Raw genomic sequence first — 17027 nt, 5'->3', positions numbered from 1 at the left:
GTCTTGTCATAATAATTATTATTGAGATAAATATTTTTAAGTCTTCAAAGACTTTTGTTTTGAGACTTATATTATAAAAGTCTTTTGATAACGCCCAACCTTTTCAAATTTCCCCAGAGCTGTTTAGGAGGCAACGATACGTTAAGCTTTGCGCAGAAGAAGTTCTTCTTAGCTAGCCGTACAGAAATAGTAGCCGAATTCCGGGCACGTTTCTGTACGGCTAGCTAAGAAGAACTTCTTCTGCGCAAAGCTTAACGTATCGTTGCCTCCTAAACAGCTCTGGGGAAATTTGAAAAGGTTGGGCGTTATCAAAAGACTTTTATAATATAAGTCTCAAAACAAAAGTCTTTGAAGACTTAAAAATATTTATCTCAATAATAATTATTATGACAAGACTTTTATAAAATAAGTCCACCAATAAAAGTCTTTGAAGACTTAAAAATATTTATCTCGCTGATAGTTATTATGAAAAGACTTCTATTGTATAAGTTTTAAAATAATAGTTATCGGTGACTTACAAAAAATTTCTTTGACTTTTATAATTCTTACGAAAATTTTGATGACTTTTTTTAAAACTCCACCATGAAATAATTATTATTCTCGGTCTCTGATTAAATATAACCAATCAGTCTTAATAATAAATTGGCTACTTAAAAATTATCTTTATAAGGTTACTTACATATACATGAAATACAAGAGTTTCGACAGAGTAAGAAATTAGAAATTGGTAAGATGTTTTTGCATGGATATAAGGTATCTTTCCAAACCTAATGCGGTTGTCCTAGTACTGGTAAAATATATGTCTAACAAGTTTGAGAAATAGTTGCAATCCGATAAAGTTCTGTTTATTGGCGCGTTTGCACCATAAACCGTTCTGCTTAACCCAACCTCAAAAACATCAAAGCGACGCAAATTACGGCTCGGAACATAAAAGTGGATGCTCTCAGGTAGGGACGCGGGCAATCCATTTTTTCCAAACCAATACTCAATAAAAACGATAGCATGAGTTCTCCGGCCTTTCCGACCATGTCCAGCAGCCGTCCACAGCGCAGAGCGGAAACGAGGTTGTGGTTGTTGTTGTTGTAGCGGCTACAACAACCCCGCCCAGGACGGTTGGTATCTCAGTCGTTGTCGTCAAGTTCCACTAACGGCAGCCCTAGGAAGCTTGCAGCTTCTGTAGGGTTGGTCCACAGGGACAAAGCCGTTAGGGTTGTCGGGTTTTCCGGGCATGCGAAGAGATGTTTCGAGTCATGTGGGGTCTCTCCGCATGCCGGACACTAATTTGGCACATCCTCATTCAATCTACTCAGGTAGGAGTTTAACCTGCTGCAGTAGCCGGAGCGAAGTTGGGCTTTCCGCCTGCCTAACATCGACGAAGAAGTGGCAATGAAAGTACGAATGAAGAAAACGAATATCGCTCGAACACAGTCATTCAGACGGTTTGCTCAGCACGAACCCAGCGGGAGCGGTAGCATATGAGTGACTTCGAGAACATGGATCGAAAACTCGGCCTTTCCGACCATGATCGAAAGCTCGTTAGCAGAGGAACGGAAACTAGGCCTTTTCGCCTGATGCACATTAAGGTAGACATTAAGGGAGACTGGAGACTAGGCCTCGCCAGCTACGCAACTAAATCATTCGATAGTACTAGAAATATTGAAACATATAAATATATATGTATGTATGTATGTATACTTCGTAAGTGATATAAATATGCATGTACCTCGTGAATTCGCAAGACTGTAACAAAAATCAATAAGATAATTTAGTTTATAATTAAAATTTATGTCATAGCCAACTGGCTGTTAATTTTGAAATTTTAATTGTATATAAGAATAATTCAATTAGCCGTAGGCTATTTTTACCTTCCTTTTATTAGCTCTAGATGTAACTATGTAATATTGATGCGCCTAAAAGATGCAGCGATTTGTATTCTCAAGTTACATACCTGATGACAGTACAAATGGCAATTATAATAGGGAGGTTTTAGTTTTTTAAACTATAATTTTATTCAATAAATAAATAAATAAATAAATAACTATTATGAGAAGGAAATAGTGCCTGTTCGAGCCATGCAATAAAAGCGGCATTACTGCGTTACTGATGAAATTTTGCAACACTGTTGCATCTGCCCAACTGACAATACGTTGCTAGAAATTCACACTGAACGTGATACTCTAATAATTCGCGCAACACTGCGGTTATGATTGCAACTCGAACAAGCCCATAATTTCCATTGTAAAATAATCGTCCAGCGAGACGAGAAAAAAATAAGTCAGATAATTAGAAGATGAACAAGTTTTTAGTCTAACGATTGTCGTCTCAGGAGACGAAAACAACTTTTATAATGTTCAATGATAATTAGGCACAATATTTAATTTCATTTGTTATAATCGTTAAAAAATTTCATGGGAAGGCGATTTAACCGGCAGCTTTTAGTCGAATGTAGCAGAGCTTTCAACTAATCGCCTGTGAAAGTTGAATCATGTTAATTTCCTATTATATAGCCTGGAACAGAAGACGGGGCCCGCTTCCTTACCCGGCCACACAGACAAAATTCCGACGACGTGGAAAGAGTTATGTGCGAATTATTATTTATCCCATAGCCGTTGTTAAGGTAGGTATGGGCCTGTTCGAGGCACGTAATAAAAGCGGCATTACTGCCGTACTGATGAAAAATGGCAGCACTGATGCAACTGCCCAACTGATATTAGTTGCGTTTTTTTACTCATTTCCAGTAAAATCCAGTAAAAGTTTTTACGAATTTTCATGTTTTGGCGTTTTCGTACACAAAAACTTGCAAAGTAGGGGAAATGGAGAGAGCGAAAAATGACAGTTGAAGTTGCAAGTTTTTACTGGATTTTACTAGATAAATTTTTACTTGTAAGAATTTGCCAGTACGAAAAACAGCTGATCGCATGTTGCTGGATGAAATTTAAACTAATAAGGAAACTGTTTGTGGGTTTTTATTGTTGAATTTCACAAAATAAACCTATTTAAATACAAAATATATTGTTTTATTAGGAATTTGCTGCGAATAAACAACCAATTTATCAGCTGTTCATGAAACTTGCAAATTATTACTGGAAAAGCGTTCGCATACTTTATTGCAAATTTTTTCTATGAGAGCGAATTCTTAAAAATAGTTACTGGAGAGCTGCTGGCAAGTTACTGGATAATTTGTAATAAAAACACAACTAATATATTACAAGAAATTCACGCAGAACGTGATACTTTAATAATTCGCGCAAGACTGCGGTTGTGATTGCAACTCGAACAAGCCCTAAGTATGTGCCACCGACACCATTTAGTTCATTAAGCTTTTAAACATGCAAAAATTCGATATTTTAAAAACGAAAAAATTTTAAACTTTAAGCTCCCTGCGGTGGGGATATTCAGTTTTCGAATGTGGAGACACCTCTCTAAACCTTTTTTTCAGGTCCTGACACATTACTCGAATATTTTCCCAACCTGCAAACCCTTATATACCTGTATCAGGCTTTATATGTATGCAATAGATTCTACTTACGTTTGGGGAGATTTTTAACAACAAGAACTTGGTCTTGTGGGAAGTCTTTAGGAAGAGCGCCAGTCTTAATTTTAGGGACACCAATTTCGACTGCTGCCTTAGCCTTCTTAGATTTTGAAACTTTTTGTGTTTCAGTCGTTTTGCGTCCAATAGGGGCTTCAACAGGTTCGTCATCATCCTGCTCTGCATCATTATCTAGATCTCCATTTCCGCCATCCTCATCTTCATCTTCGTCATCCTCATCCTCATCTTCGGCGACGTCCTCATCTTGTTCTTCGGCACCGGAGTCTCCTGCATCATCGGCTACACCAGCCGCGACATCGGCGCCAGAATCTTCTTCCTCTTCGGAGTCATCCACCTCCTCTTCCTCAACTTTCTTTGGTGGTACCACTTTTACTGGAGTTTTCCCCGTTTTCTTTTGGTTAACCTTTCCGGGTGTCCCTTTAGCAGGAGTATTTGCTCCCGAAATATGTTGCTTCTTCACAATACTATCATTTTTTACACTGTTTAGAGGTGATTTTAGGCTAACATTTCCCTTCTTTTGCTTCATAGTGAAAATAGAACGTGTATTTCTTCAAAATAAATCCTTCAACGAATCGAACCCACGACAAAATGGCAGAACCTCGCTTTTTTCTACCACACGTGTTTGTAGAAAAATTTTCAGCATTGCCGTATACACATTGTAAAGTTACCAGATGTTTAAAATTTATTAGAAAAGAATCTTTTCAGTTCAGAGGCTGGCAACACGAAATATTTATGTGAAACATTATGGTGCATTTACATGATATGAAGCCAAATGAACTGTTGATACCATGAACCAAAAATACAAGATCACGTAAGAACGCGACGTTGTATTTGTAACTGGTTTTGAGAAAAAAGTTTGCGAAAGCGGGTTCGTCAGCTGAGCGTTTGTTTACATAACAAGCACCACTATTTTACACGTTTATTCAAGTAAAGAAGAGTTAATTCAACATGACAACACATTTCAAAGCATTTTGTTGCATCATTTTACCTAAATTGTGCGTTTAAAGTGGCTGACAATAATTTTGGCTAATCTTGGTTTTCGTTGTTTTCTTTGCTTTGTTTACTTTTCGCTCGTTTTCCAGTGAAACAAGGTGGCGTAGAACCCACTAAAAAATCGACTTTTTTTACTCTCTTGTTCTTACGTGATCTTGTGTCTTTCGTTCATGTGTTGATACGCTAAAATAGAGGGACTACATGTTCCAATGAGGAATTCAATGATATCGAGTGGGATGCATATAATACATTTTTTCATATGAAAAATTTAGTGGAGATACTAGGTTTGTATAGTAACCAATAGTCAGTACTTTGTACTGGAACTGGAAAAGTATACTGGAAAAGTGTATGATAACCTAAAAAATTTGCAGGAGAGCACCATGAACGAAAGACACAAGATCAAGCGGGAAAGTTTTTTCTAGCTGCCGAAATCTCGACGCCATCTTTGTTGTAAGAAGTAAACAACGAAGAGAACGGAGAAAACCGCGAAATTGTTGAACGCATGAAAAATCATTTTTATTATGCAAATTCTTCTATAAATAATGCCGTTGTGTTAAATTATTCTTTATTTTATCACAAGCGAAAATGAAGAATATTGCAGTTAAAAGCCACCACCAAATTGTAAACAACGAAGAAATGTAAACAAACGGCTAATGTCAAAATCGTTCAACTTTTTTCCTAAATGCGATTCTAACGGGCTAGTTTCCTGCCCGCGTGATCTTGTCTTTTTGGTTCATGGGAGAGCACTGAATCGAGAGCGTAACAACAAGGGAGAGCTGCGAATTTTTGCTAGTGAAATTTCTACTAGCGGAAATTAGCTAGCAGAAGAAGAAGAATAAATTTCAAAAGCCGCCATTTGTTGAATTGGTTTAGCACAAATAAAAGTAAAGTGAGTGGAAATCAAAATATTAATGATGTACTGGATTTTATTAGTGCTTGTGTGTAAAGCAAAGAGTGTAAAAGTGATTTATAAATAGTAAAATGTTTACAGCAGATTGTCAAAACGGTGCAACAACTATTCACTTGCAAGTTTTTACTAGTTTTGTGTTCAATAACTTCTTCTGCTAGTTTTCTTTTTTTCTAAATTTTAAGGCCTGTATGCAGCTCTGAAGGAAACGGTCAAGAAAAATTTGCCATTATTTCGGGTGTGCGTCCAAGGAATTTTGACATCTGATACTTCACCAGCCTGTTGCCTCACTCTTTCCTCAAGAAATAATGGAACGGGCATATATTTCTGTTGCAATCCTGGGTTGCCTTGTGCTCCTTTTTCACAAAAAACTTTAGAAAACCGTAGTAGAGAGCGTAGCAAATTTCTTAAAAACTGCGTACTGCCTCAAGAAAATTTTACACAAGAAAATTTCTTAGGCATTTCTTGTACGTCATTTTGTATGGAATTTTTGCTTTTCTTGAGAACTGCATACAGGCCTTTACGCTCAATTTTGCTTTTACGCTCTCGCTGCAATGTTTTACTGGAAAAGTTACTATACAAACCCACTGTAAACATACTATATGATTCAATAATAACCGGCCGTCTTCACATGCTTGAAAATTTCGCATGCGTTCTGCTTTTTTCTCTCGCAAGCGAGATAGCGTTTTGTTAACTGGGCATTTGGCAGCATANTAATCTTGGTTTTCGTTGTTTTCTTTGCTTTGTTTACTTTTCGCTCGTTTTCCAGTGAAACAAGGTGGCGTAGAACCCACTAAAAAATCGACTTTTTTTACTCTCTTGTTCTTACGTGATCTTGTGTCTTTCGTTCATGTGTTGATACGCTAAAATAGAGGGACTACATGTTCCAATGAGGAATTCAATGATATCGAGTGGGATGCATATAATACATTTTTTCATATGAAAAATTTAGTGGAGATACTAGGTTTGTATAGTAACCAATAGTCAGTACTTTGTACTGGAACTGGAAAAGTATACTGGAAAAGTGTATGATAACCTAAAAAATTTGCAGGAGAGCACCATGAACGAAAGACACAAGATCAAGCGGGNTGTAGCCTCCCAGTAGGTGTTTTGCTTGACGTAAACCTGTAGTGTTACGCCAGTGTTGATTCCTTAGGGCCGGTTGCTCAAAGCCTGATTGACACTAATCACCGAAANAAGAGAACGGAGAAAACCGCGAAATTGTTGAACGCATGAAAAATCATTTTTATTATGCAAATTCTTCTATAAATAATGCCGTTGTGTTAAATTATTCTTTATTTTATCACAAGCGAAAATGAAGAATATTGCAGTTAAAAGCCACCACCAAATTGTAAACAACGAAGAAATGTAAACAAACGGCTAATGTCAAAATCGTTCAACTTTTTTCCTAAATGCGATTCTAACGGGCTAGTTTCCTGCCCGCGTGATCTTGTCTTTTTGGTTCATGGGAGAGCACTGAATCGAGAGCGTAACAACAAGGGAGAGCTGCGAATTTTTGCTAGTGAAATTTCTACTAGCGGAAATTAGCTAGCAGAAGAAGAAGAATAAATTTCAAAAGCCGCCATTTGTTGAATTGGTTTAGCACAAATAAAAGTAAAGTGAGTGGAAATCAAAATATTAATGATGTACTGGATTTTATTAGTGCTTGTGTGTAAAGCAAAGAGTGTAAAAGTGATTTATAAATAGTAAAATGTTTACAGCAGATTGTCAAAACGGTGCAACAACTATTCACTTGCAAGTTTTTACTAGTTTTGTGTTCAATAACTTCTTCTGCTAGTTTTCTTTTTTTCTAAATTTTAAGGCCTGTATGCAGCTCTGAAGGAAACGGTCAAGAAAAATTTGCCATTATTTCGGGTGTGCGTCCAAGGAATTTTGACATCTGATACTTCACCAGCCTGTTGCCTCACTCTTTCCTCAAGAAATAATGGAACGGGCATATATTTCTGTTGCAATCCTGGGTTGCCTTGTGCTCCTTTTTCACAAAAAACTTTAGAAAACCGTAGTAGAGAGCGTAGCAAATTTCTTAAAAACTGCGTACTGCCTCAAGAAAATTTTACACAAGAAAATTTCTTAGGCATTTCTTGTACGTCATTTTGTATGGAATTTTTGCTTTTCTTGAGAACTGCATACAGGCCTTTACGCTCAATTTTGCTTTTACGCTCTCGCTGCAATGTTTTACTGGAAAAGTTACTATACAAACCCACTGTAAACATACTATATGATTCAATAATAACCGGCCGTCTTCACATGCTTGAAAATTTCGCATGCGTTCTGCTTTTTTCTCTCGCAAGCGAGATAGCGTTTTGTTAACTGGGCATTTGGCAGCATATTTTTTCATTTGTAAAATGTCGCCAAACAAGAAGGTTCAAGCCTTGCAGGCTCTTAAAAGTTTGAGAAAATTAGAAAATCTGCATAAAGAGATGTATATATAGATAGATAATTAATAGAGGTATGTACTGCGGCCAACAGGTCTATTGTGCCCTCAACCGTTTACAGTACCTCATCTAATCCTAGAGATCCCAAAAATTTGAGGAGATCCCCAGGTATTAGCGATTGTATTGCTTCGTCACTTGGCCAGTAGTGGCCCATGTACCTCTCCCGTCTTCTCGCGACCGCCTCGCATTCGCTAAGCAGGTGCACGGGAGTCTCCTCAGTCACGTCGCAGAAACGACATAGTTCGTTTGACCAAATCCCTAGCTTGTGTAGGTGGCCTCTCAGTCTGCAGTGACCCGTCAGAAAACCTGTTATAATCCTTAGTTTTCCTTTGGATAGATTGATAAATGTCCTGTACCTCGTAAGGTTGTAGCCTCCCAGTAGGTGTTTTGCTTGACGTAAACCTGTAGTGTTACGCCAGTGTTGATTCCTTAGGGCCGGTTGCTCAAAGCCTGATTGACACTAATCACCGAAAAACATCGTTATCGACGTTTTCGGCTCTATGCAAATAACATGGTGTCGGTAACGTCGATAACGATGTTTAACCGGGGGTTAGTGTCAACCAGGCTTTGAGCAACCGGCCCTTAGTCTGTTCCTTTCTTTCGTCAGCTCTTCCTTGTACGCCATTCTAGCTTGTCGGTCCGCTTCCTCGTTGCCCGCAACTCCTATGTGACCTGGTACCCAAGTTAATTGGATTTCGTTGTGCTCCGCCAGGCTGTTGAGCCTATCGATGTACTCAAGAACCTAGGACGACTTGAATTCAAATGATGACAGGGCCTTGAGGGCCGCCTGGCAACCGCCCAATATTAAAATTCTCTCGTTACGGTAATTACTGCGTAGGTTAATCTCTGAACACAGACTGATGGCATAGACCGAGAGCTGTAGCCTCGCCCCGTAGACGCCAGCCCCAATGCCTTCCGGAGACTTCGAGCCGTCTGTGTACCATTGCGACGAGCTCGATTGGATCAGCCTCTCCATGAGAGAGGTGCTCCAAGTCGACTTGGTGCAAAGCTCTATTTTGAGATTTNAAATGTTTACAGCAGATTGTCAAAACGGTGCAACAACTATTCACTTGCAAGTTTTTACTAGTTTTGTGTTCAATAACTTCTTCTGCTAGTTTTCTTTTTTTCTAAATTTTAAGGCCTGTATGCAGCTCTGAAGGAAACGGTCAAGAAAAATTTGCCATTATTTCGGGTGTGCGTCCAAGGAATTTTGACATCTGATACTTCACCAGCCTGTTGCCTCACTCTTTCCTCAAGAAATAATGGAACGGGCATATATTTCTGTTGCAATCCTGGGTTGCCTTGTGCTCCTTTTTCACAAAAAACTTTAGAAAACCGTAGTAGAGAGCGTAGCAAATTTCTTAAAAACTGCGTACTGCCTCAAGAAAATTTTACACAAGAAAATTTCTTAGGCATTTCTTGTACGTCATTTTGTATGGAATTTTTGCTTTTCTTGAGAACTGCATACAGGCCTTTACGCTCAATTTTGCTTTTACGCTCTCGCTGCAATGTTTTACTGGAAAAGTTACTATACAAACCCACTGTAAACATACTATATGATTCAATAATAACCGGCCGTCTTCACATGCTTGAAAATTTCGCATGCGTTCTGCTTTTTTCTCTCGCAAGCGAGATAGCGTTTTGTTAACTGGGCATTTGGCAGCATATTTTTTCATTTGTAAAATGTCGCCAAACAAGAAGGTTCAAGCCTTGCAGGCTCTTAAAAGTTTGAGAAAATTAGAAAATCTGCATAAAGAGATGTATATATAGATAGATAATTAATAGAGGTATGTACTGCGGCCAACAGGTCTATTGTGCCCTCAACCGTTTACAGTACCTCATCTAATCCTAGAGATCCCAAAAATTTGAGGAGATCCCCAGGTATTAGCGATTGTATTGCTTCGTCACTTGGCCAGTAGTGGCCCATGTACCTCTCCCGTCTTCTCGCGACCGCCTCGCATTCGCTAAGCAGGTGCACGGGAGTCTCCTCAGTCACGTCGCAGAAACGACATAGTTCGGTTGACCATATCCCTAGCTTGTGTAGGTGGCCTCTCAGTCTGCAGTGACCCGTCAGAAAACCTGTTATAATCCTTAGTTTTCCTTTGGATAGATTGATAAATGTCCTGTACCTCGTAAGGTTGTAGCCTCCCAGTAGGTGTTTTGCTTGACGTAAACCTGTAGTGTTACGCCAGTGTTGATTCCTTAGGGCCGGTTGCTCAAAGCCTGATTGACACTAATCACCGAAAAACATCGTTATCGACGTTTTCGGCTCTATGCAAATAACATGGTGTCGGTAACGTCGATAACGATGTTTAACCGGGGGTTAGTGTCAACCAGGCTTTGAGCAACCGGCCCTTAGTCTGTTCCTTTCTTTCGTCAGCTCTTCCTTGTACGCCATTCTAGCTTGTCGGTCCGCTTCCTCGTTGCCCGCAACTCCTATGTGACCTGGTACCCAAGTTAATTGGATTTCGTTGTGCTCCGCCAGGCTGTTGAGCCTATCGATGTACTCAAGAACCTAGGACGACTTGAATTCAAATGATGACAGGGCCTTGAGGGCCGCCTGGCAACCGCCCAATATTAAAATTCTCTCGTTACGGTAATTACTGCGTAGGTTAATCTCTGAACACAGACTGATGGCATAGACCGAGAGCTGTAGCCTCGCCCCGTAGACGCCAGCCCCAATGCCTTCCGGAGACTTCGAGCCGTCTGTGTACCATTGCGACGAGCTCGATTGGATCAGCCTCTCCATGAGAGAGGTGCTCCAAGTCGACTTGGTGCAAAGCTCTATTTTGAGATTTCTGTCAAAGTTAACCACCTTAGGCCTGTCGTCTCTGGGGAGTAAAGCTAACGGAGCTTGGTAGCCTAGCTTGTCTCTGTTCCTAAATGATATGGTTCTGCCTCTGCCAAAGCCTTCTCTCGCGAAATTTAGTGGAGTTCGCTTTGCAGCCTGTTCTATGGTAAGGTGCAGCGGCTCGAGCTCGAGAATCACCTCCAGCGCTGCCGTCGGACATGTGCGCATTGCTCCCGTAATGCATACACATGCCAGACGTTGAAGCTTGGTGAGGGATTGCCTCACCGTGGTAAGAGTGGTTCTCGAGACCCAAGCCACTGCTCCATAGGTTACTATTGGTCTAACTATCATGGTATACATCCATCTTAGGATCTTGGGACTACAGCCCCAGGTCTTCCCTGCCAGGCGTTTGCATACCATTAGTGCCCTCGTAGCTTTGGAAGTGACCGCATCAACATGTGTCTTCCACAGAAGTTTAGAATCCAGTGTTAGTCCCAGGTATTTAACTTCGGTGGTGACGTTGATGGCGACCCCATTCAAAGAAATGTTCCTCATGCCTGGAAGCGTTCTTCTTCTAGTGAAAGGGGCAATAACCGTTTTAGAGGGGTTGATGCTGAGGCCCATGTGAACGCACCAGCCTCTTGCCAGGTTTAGTCCCCTTTGCACTATATCACAGAGAGTGCTCTCGAACTTTCCTCAGGCGATAATCACAATGTCATCCGCATAGCCTTGGCAGCGGATGCCATTGTCCGTGAAAATCCGTAGGAGTTCGTCCACAACTAAGCTCCTCAGGAGAGGGGATAAGACTCCTCCCTGCGGGCAACGTTTTGTAGTTTTTAGCTGTACCATGCTGTCCCCGATGTCGGTTTCAGCGATTCTTGAATTTAGTAGCCTGGCTATCCACCTGCGGATCGTTGCGTGCGCATTGCGTCTTTCAAGTCNACCCGTCAGAAAACCTGTTATAATCCTTAGTTTTCCTTTGGATAGATTGATAAATGTCCTGTACCTCGTAAGGTTGTAGCCTCCCAGTAGGTGTTTTGCTTGACGTAAACCTGTAGTGTTACGCCAGTGTTGATTCCTTAGGGCCGGTTGCTCAAAGCCTGATTGACACTAATCACCGAAAAACATCGTTATCGACGTTTTCGGCTCTATGCAAATAACATGGTGTCGGTAACGTCGATAACGATGTTTAACCGGGGGTTAGTGTCAACCAGGCTTTGAGCAACCGGCCCTTAGTCTGTTCCTTTCTTTCGTCAGCTCTTCCTTGTACGCCATTCTAGCTTGTCGGTCCGCTTCCTCGTTGCCCGCAACTCCTATGTGACCTGGTACCCAAGTTAATTGGATTTCGTTGTGCTCCGCCAGGCTGTTGAGCCTATCGATGTACTCAAGAACCTAGGACGACTTGAATTCAAATGATGACAGGGCCTTGAGGGCCGCCTGGCAACCGCCCAATATTAAAATTCTCTCGTTACGGTAATTACTGCGTAGGTTAATCTCTGAACACAGACTGATGGCATAGACCGAGAGCTGTAGCCTCGCCCCGTAGACGCCAGCCCCAATGCCTTCCGGAGACTTCGAGCCGTCTGTGTACCATTGCGACGAGCTCGATTGGATCAGCCTCTCCATGAGAGAGGTGCTCCAAGTCGACTTGGTGCAAAGCTCTATTTTGAGATTTCTGTCAAAGTTAACCACCTTAGGCCTGTCGTCTCTGGGGAGTAAAGCTAACGGAGCTTGGTAGCCTAGCTTGTCTCTGTTCCTAAATGATATGGTTCTGCCTCTGCCAAAGCCTTCTCTCGCGAAATTTAGTGGAGTTCGCTTTGCAGCCTGTTCTATGGTAAGGTGCAGCGGCTCGAGCTCGAGAATCACCTCCAGCGCTGCCGTCGGACATGTGCGCATTGCTCCCGTAATGCATACACATGCCAGACGTTGAAGCTTGGTGAGGGATTGCCTCACCGTGGTAAGAGTGGTTCTCGAGACCCAAGCCACTGCTCCATAGGTTACTATTGGTCTAACTATCATGGTATACATCCATCTTAGGATCTTGGGACTACAGCCCCAGGTCTTCCCTGCCAGGCGTTTGCATACCATTAGTGCCCTCGTAGCTTTGGAAGTGACCGCATCAACATGTGTCTTCCACAGAAGTTTAGAATCCAGTGTTAGTCCCAGGTATTTAACTTCGGTGGTGACGTTGATGGCGACCCCATTCAAAGAAATGTTCCTCATGCCTGGAAGCGTTCTTCTTCTAGTGAAAGGGGCAATAACCGTTTTAGAGGGGTTGATGCTGAGGCCCATGTGAACGCACCAGCCTCTTGCCAGGTTTAGTCCCCTTTGCACTATATCACAGAGAGTGCTCTCGAACTTTCCTCAGGCGATAATCACAATGTCATCCGCATAGCCTTGGCAGCGGATGCCATTGTCCGTGAAAATCCGTAGGAGTTCGTCCACAACTAAGCTCCTCAGGAGAGGGGATAAGACTCCTCCCTGCGGGCAACGTTTTGTAGTTTTTAGCTGTACCATGCTGTCCCCGATGTCGGTTTCAGCGATTCTTGAATTTAGTAGCCTGGCTATCCACCTGCGGATCGTTGCGTGCACATTGCGTCTTTCAAGTCCCCGGTCGACACTAATATGAGAGGTGTTGTCAAACGCCCCCTCGATGTCGATGGAGGCACAGAGTACTGTTTCCCCACACTCAAAGGCATCTTGGACTACCGTAGACAAGGTGTACAGTGCGGTTTCCGTAGACCTGCCCACTTTGTAGGCATGTTGGTCGGGGTGTAAAGGCACCTGTTTAAGGGTGTCATTCCTGATTTCATGGTCGATAACCTTCTCCATCGCCTTAAGCAGAAAGGAGGTAAGGTTTATCGGTCTGAAGGACTTAGCTAGAGAATAATCTCTCTTTGCTATCTTCAGGATAAAAATAACCCGAGCCCTTTGCCACACTTCAGGGATATGAGCGAGCGCTAGGCTAGCCCTCATGATGTTCACGAGGTGTCGAAGTAGGAGCTCCTTGCCTTGCTTCAGCAACACTGGACTGATGCCATTCACCCCGGTGGATTTATACCGATCGAAGGAGTCCATCGCCCAGCAGACTGATCGGTGGGTAAATAGACTCCTAGCCAGCTTCCAGTCCGCTGTGGCATTCGGGAAATGGGCCGAAAGCAGGGCAAGTGCCCTTTCCTCTTCGTTGCCTGAGTAGCTGCCATTGGCTAGCTGGATTGCTAGTCTGGTATCTGTATGGTCCCTTGCCAAGGCCTTGTGCAGCCTGGCGGCTGAAGGAGTCGATGAGATGCCCTCACAGAACTTCCTGAAACTGTCGCGTTTAGCCTTCCTGATTTCTTTACTGTAATTAGTTAGACTCTGCCTCAGCCCAGCGCCCTGTGCGCTTTGCTATATTGAATAGTTTGCGTACCTCCTTTCTGAGCACCGATATCTTCCGAGACCACCAGTTGGGCTGCGCCTTCCCTCCTGGTTTTGTCTCCGGGCAGCTTGAGTGAAAGGCATATACAATAGCGCCATTAAACTCATTGACGGTGCTCTCTAGGCTCATGCAGTTAGTGTACCTACTCCTGGACTTAATTTCAGTTAGGTTTGACTCTAAAGTCTCGCTGTACTTTGCCCAGTCAGTTTTCCTGGGGTTCCTGTTTGCTGCCTTGTTTGACTTCTACTCCTAGTGCAAACTGGATAATCCCATGGTCTGACAGTGAGGGCTCCGATGAGACCCCCACTGGGTAACCAGAGGACTAGCCATCCTGTTGCTAAGCGTGATGTCTAGTACCTCCTCTCTAGCCCTCGTTACAAATGTCGGTGTTTGGCTGACATTGTGGATGCTTAGTTCCTCACTTAAAATGTACTCTAGGAGACACTCACCTCTGCGGTTCGTATCCGTGCTGCCCCACTCAACGTTGTGGGCGTTCGCATCGCACCCCATGATGAGGTGGAGCCGTCTCTTTCTGCAGAATTCCACTAGCTGCTGTACCTCTTGCGGAGGGGCGTAGTTGCTGTCCCCCGGAAAATAGGCCGCGGCAAACACCACCTCTAGGCTTCTGCCACTTAACGAGAGCGTCGTCTGCACTGCGACCAAGTCCTGTATTAGACACTCTGTAATACAAAAGTAATCAATGTTCTTCTTAAGCACTACACATGCTCTGGGCCTCTCGCAGGAGAGGTCCCAAATTACCTTGTTGTTGTTGTGGTTGAGGCCCCTAACCTTGCCTCTGTAGGTCCACGGCTCTTGGATCAGTAGAGTGCCCAGGTCATCCGTGGCGAACCTGTTGGAGATGACCCCCGAAGCAGCCACCGCATGATGCAGGTTTACCTGGCTACTGCCAAGTGACGCGTGGTCATAGTTGGGGCTCGTCGGGATCGGAGAGCTGTAGTTCGCTCTCGCTTCTCCTATCGAGCTCAAGTCGCCTGAAGTCGATGCCTGATCGCAACTCCTGCGTGGATGGCACGTCTTCGGCTGACTTGGTGGTGGTGGCTGGCTCGGACGTTCTTGCGGGAGTTGGTGTCTGAGCGATGGGTAGCTGACTGAGGGGTGGCAGTTCCGCCGGTAAGGTCGAGGTCGACTGGGTCGCCTGGGCGGCGGAGGAGTCGGCAGCCGCCTCGACTTGGGTCTCCTGCCTTCCATGATGGCATCCTGGAGTCTGGTTAAGTCTTCCGAGCTCAGGGCAGCAGCAGGGTACTCACAAGGCAGCACCGCTACTCGAATGCCTTTGAGGGCTTCCGAATAGCTGGGTTGCTGAGTGGCACCCCCTGCGCCTGTCCTTGCTTGATCGGCCCGGCCAGGCTCCTAGACCATGAGTTCGGAGGGGGTGGCTGCTCCCACTGCCGTTTGGTGCCCGGTCTCTGGCGGAGTGACCTGGTTTCTACCTCTTTTGTTGGAGCCTTTTGGTTCCTCGCTTCTCCGTTTTCAGCGGGCGCGGGTCTGTGCTGCTGTTGTCGCTGCGGCCCGCTCTTCTGCTTTTCAGCAGGTGCGGGTAAGTGTGCCTGTTTGTTGGGCCCGCTCTTCCACCTATCGGCGGGTGCGGGTTTGTCGCTCTGTGTCTCTCACGTCCCGCATTCTCTATCTCCATTCTGACCTCTGCCATAGCTCTGGCTTCAACTGAGGGCTTGCCTTGCCCGAGGTACCGGAGGTACCATTTAACCCCGGAACCGCTTCAGCCCTCGCGAAGCCGATCGTCTAGTGACCCCGGTTGACCTGGCCGCGGCATCGGACGAGGCTTGGCCCTGCGGTGTTTCCTACTCCTCTGCTTCTGCCACCCGGAGTGGTCGGACGCTGCTGAGGCGCTACTGCTTTGCGACCTATGGAGTCTCTCCTTCTCCGCCCGGTGACCGCTTTCAGAGCGACGCCGGCTACCTGAGCGATGCCGGTTCTTGGAGCGGTGACTACCATCAGTGCGGTGGCTGCTGTCTGACCTTGCTGTCTCTCTGTACCTGCAATGAGAACTGCCGGACCGGTGTTGCGGCCGATCTGGTTCGGCAGGTAAATTGTGATTTCCTGTCAAATTTCTGTTATTAGAACTACCTGTTTTGCTCTGGCCCATGCGACGTAGCGCATCTGCACTGGTTCCTGGTTGGTCATCGTCACTTGCATGTTCGATGAACAGCGCTGCCTCCTCGGCGGTTAGCTGGTCTATGAAACTGCCTTTCCGCCCAGCACTTCTTGGGCCTTCGCGCGCGCTGCTGTCTCTTGACGTCTCCAGTGCCTCTGTTGTGCGTGTTGCTGTTGCACCCACTGCATTTGAAGCCGCGGGTGTTATTGTTACTGTACTTGCTGTTGTTGTGGCTGTTGTTGTCAAATTTTGGTTTTTTTTGGTTTTTTGGTTGTTGTTTTTTGTTGTTTTTGTCATCATCTAGTGCGTGCGATCACCTGCTCGACAAGGCGAGCTCAGTGGTCTAAATTTTGGTAGGGGATCTCCAAAAGTCCGCCGCGCCAGCGCCCCTTGTCGCGGTAAGGCCACCGTTACTCCCCGATGCGGCCCGGTGTCGGAAAGGCGCCGGTCAAATACAGCCGGTTTATACCCTCCTGGCTGCAAACCGTCCAATAGGCACGGTGTCGCTTAACACCCTGGATTAGGAGGTGGCAGTTCTTAGTCAATGTTCTCCAGCAGCCCAAGTCTAGAGTGAAGGTAGCGCTAAGGTCTGCACATCCGCGTTACCTCAAACCAGAAGAGGGCTGGTTGGTGATGCAGCTAAGCCCCCGCACCAACGACAAGGTGCCTGCCCTAGCGAGGGCAAAGAGATGTATACTATTTTCAAATGAAAAATGGCTGCCTCTAAATTTGTATTTCCTCCAAAACAAACGATGATGCTACCCTTAAGAATTCT

At 44.3% G+C, this 17027-nt stretch overlaps 1 protein-coding gene across 1 annotated transcript in view; it reads right to left on the bottom strand.

Moving 5' to 3' along the window:
• mod (modulo) overlaps window positions 1–4200 on the bottom strand; it is a 10927-nt gene extending 6727 nt beyond the window's left edge. Inside the window, exon 1 of the mRNA XM_017611935.1 lies at window positions 3530–4200. Within this exon, the coding sequence (XP_017467424.1) occupies window positions 3530–4079 (550 nt within the window). The 5' untranslated portion in view covers window positions 4080–4200. The remainder of the gene's footprint in view (window positions 1–3529) is intronic.
• Between the last annotated feature and the right edge of the window lie 12827 nt (window positions 4201–17027).

The sequence above is a fragment of the Rhagoletis zephyria genome, unplaced genomic scaffold, assembly GCF_001687245.7.
Source record: "Rhagoletis zephyria isolate East Lansing unplaced genomic scaffold, Rhagoletis_zephyria_1.1 Rzeph_scaffold_00483, whole genome shotgun sequence".
Lineage (NCBI taxonomy): Eukaryota > Metazoa > Arthropoda > Insecta > Diptera > Tephritidae > Rhagoletis > Rhagoletis zephyria.
The sequence above is the reverse complement of the archived record's forward strand: the minus strand, read 5'-3'. Positions and strand labels throughout refer to the sequence as shown.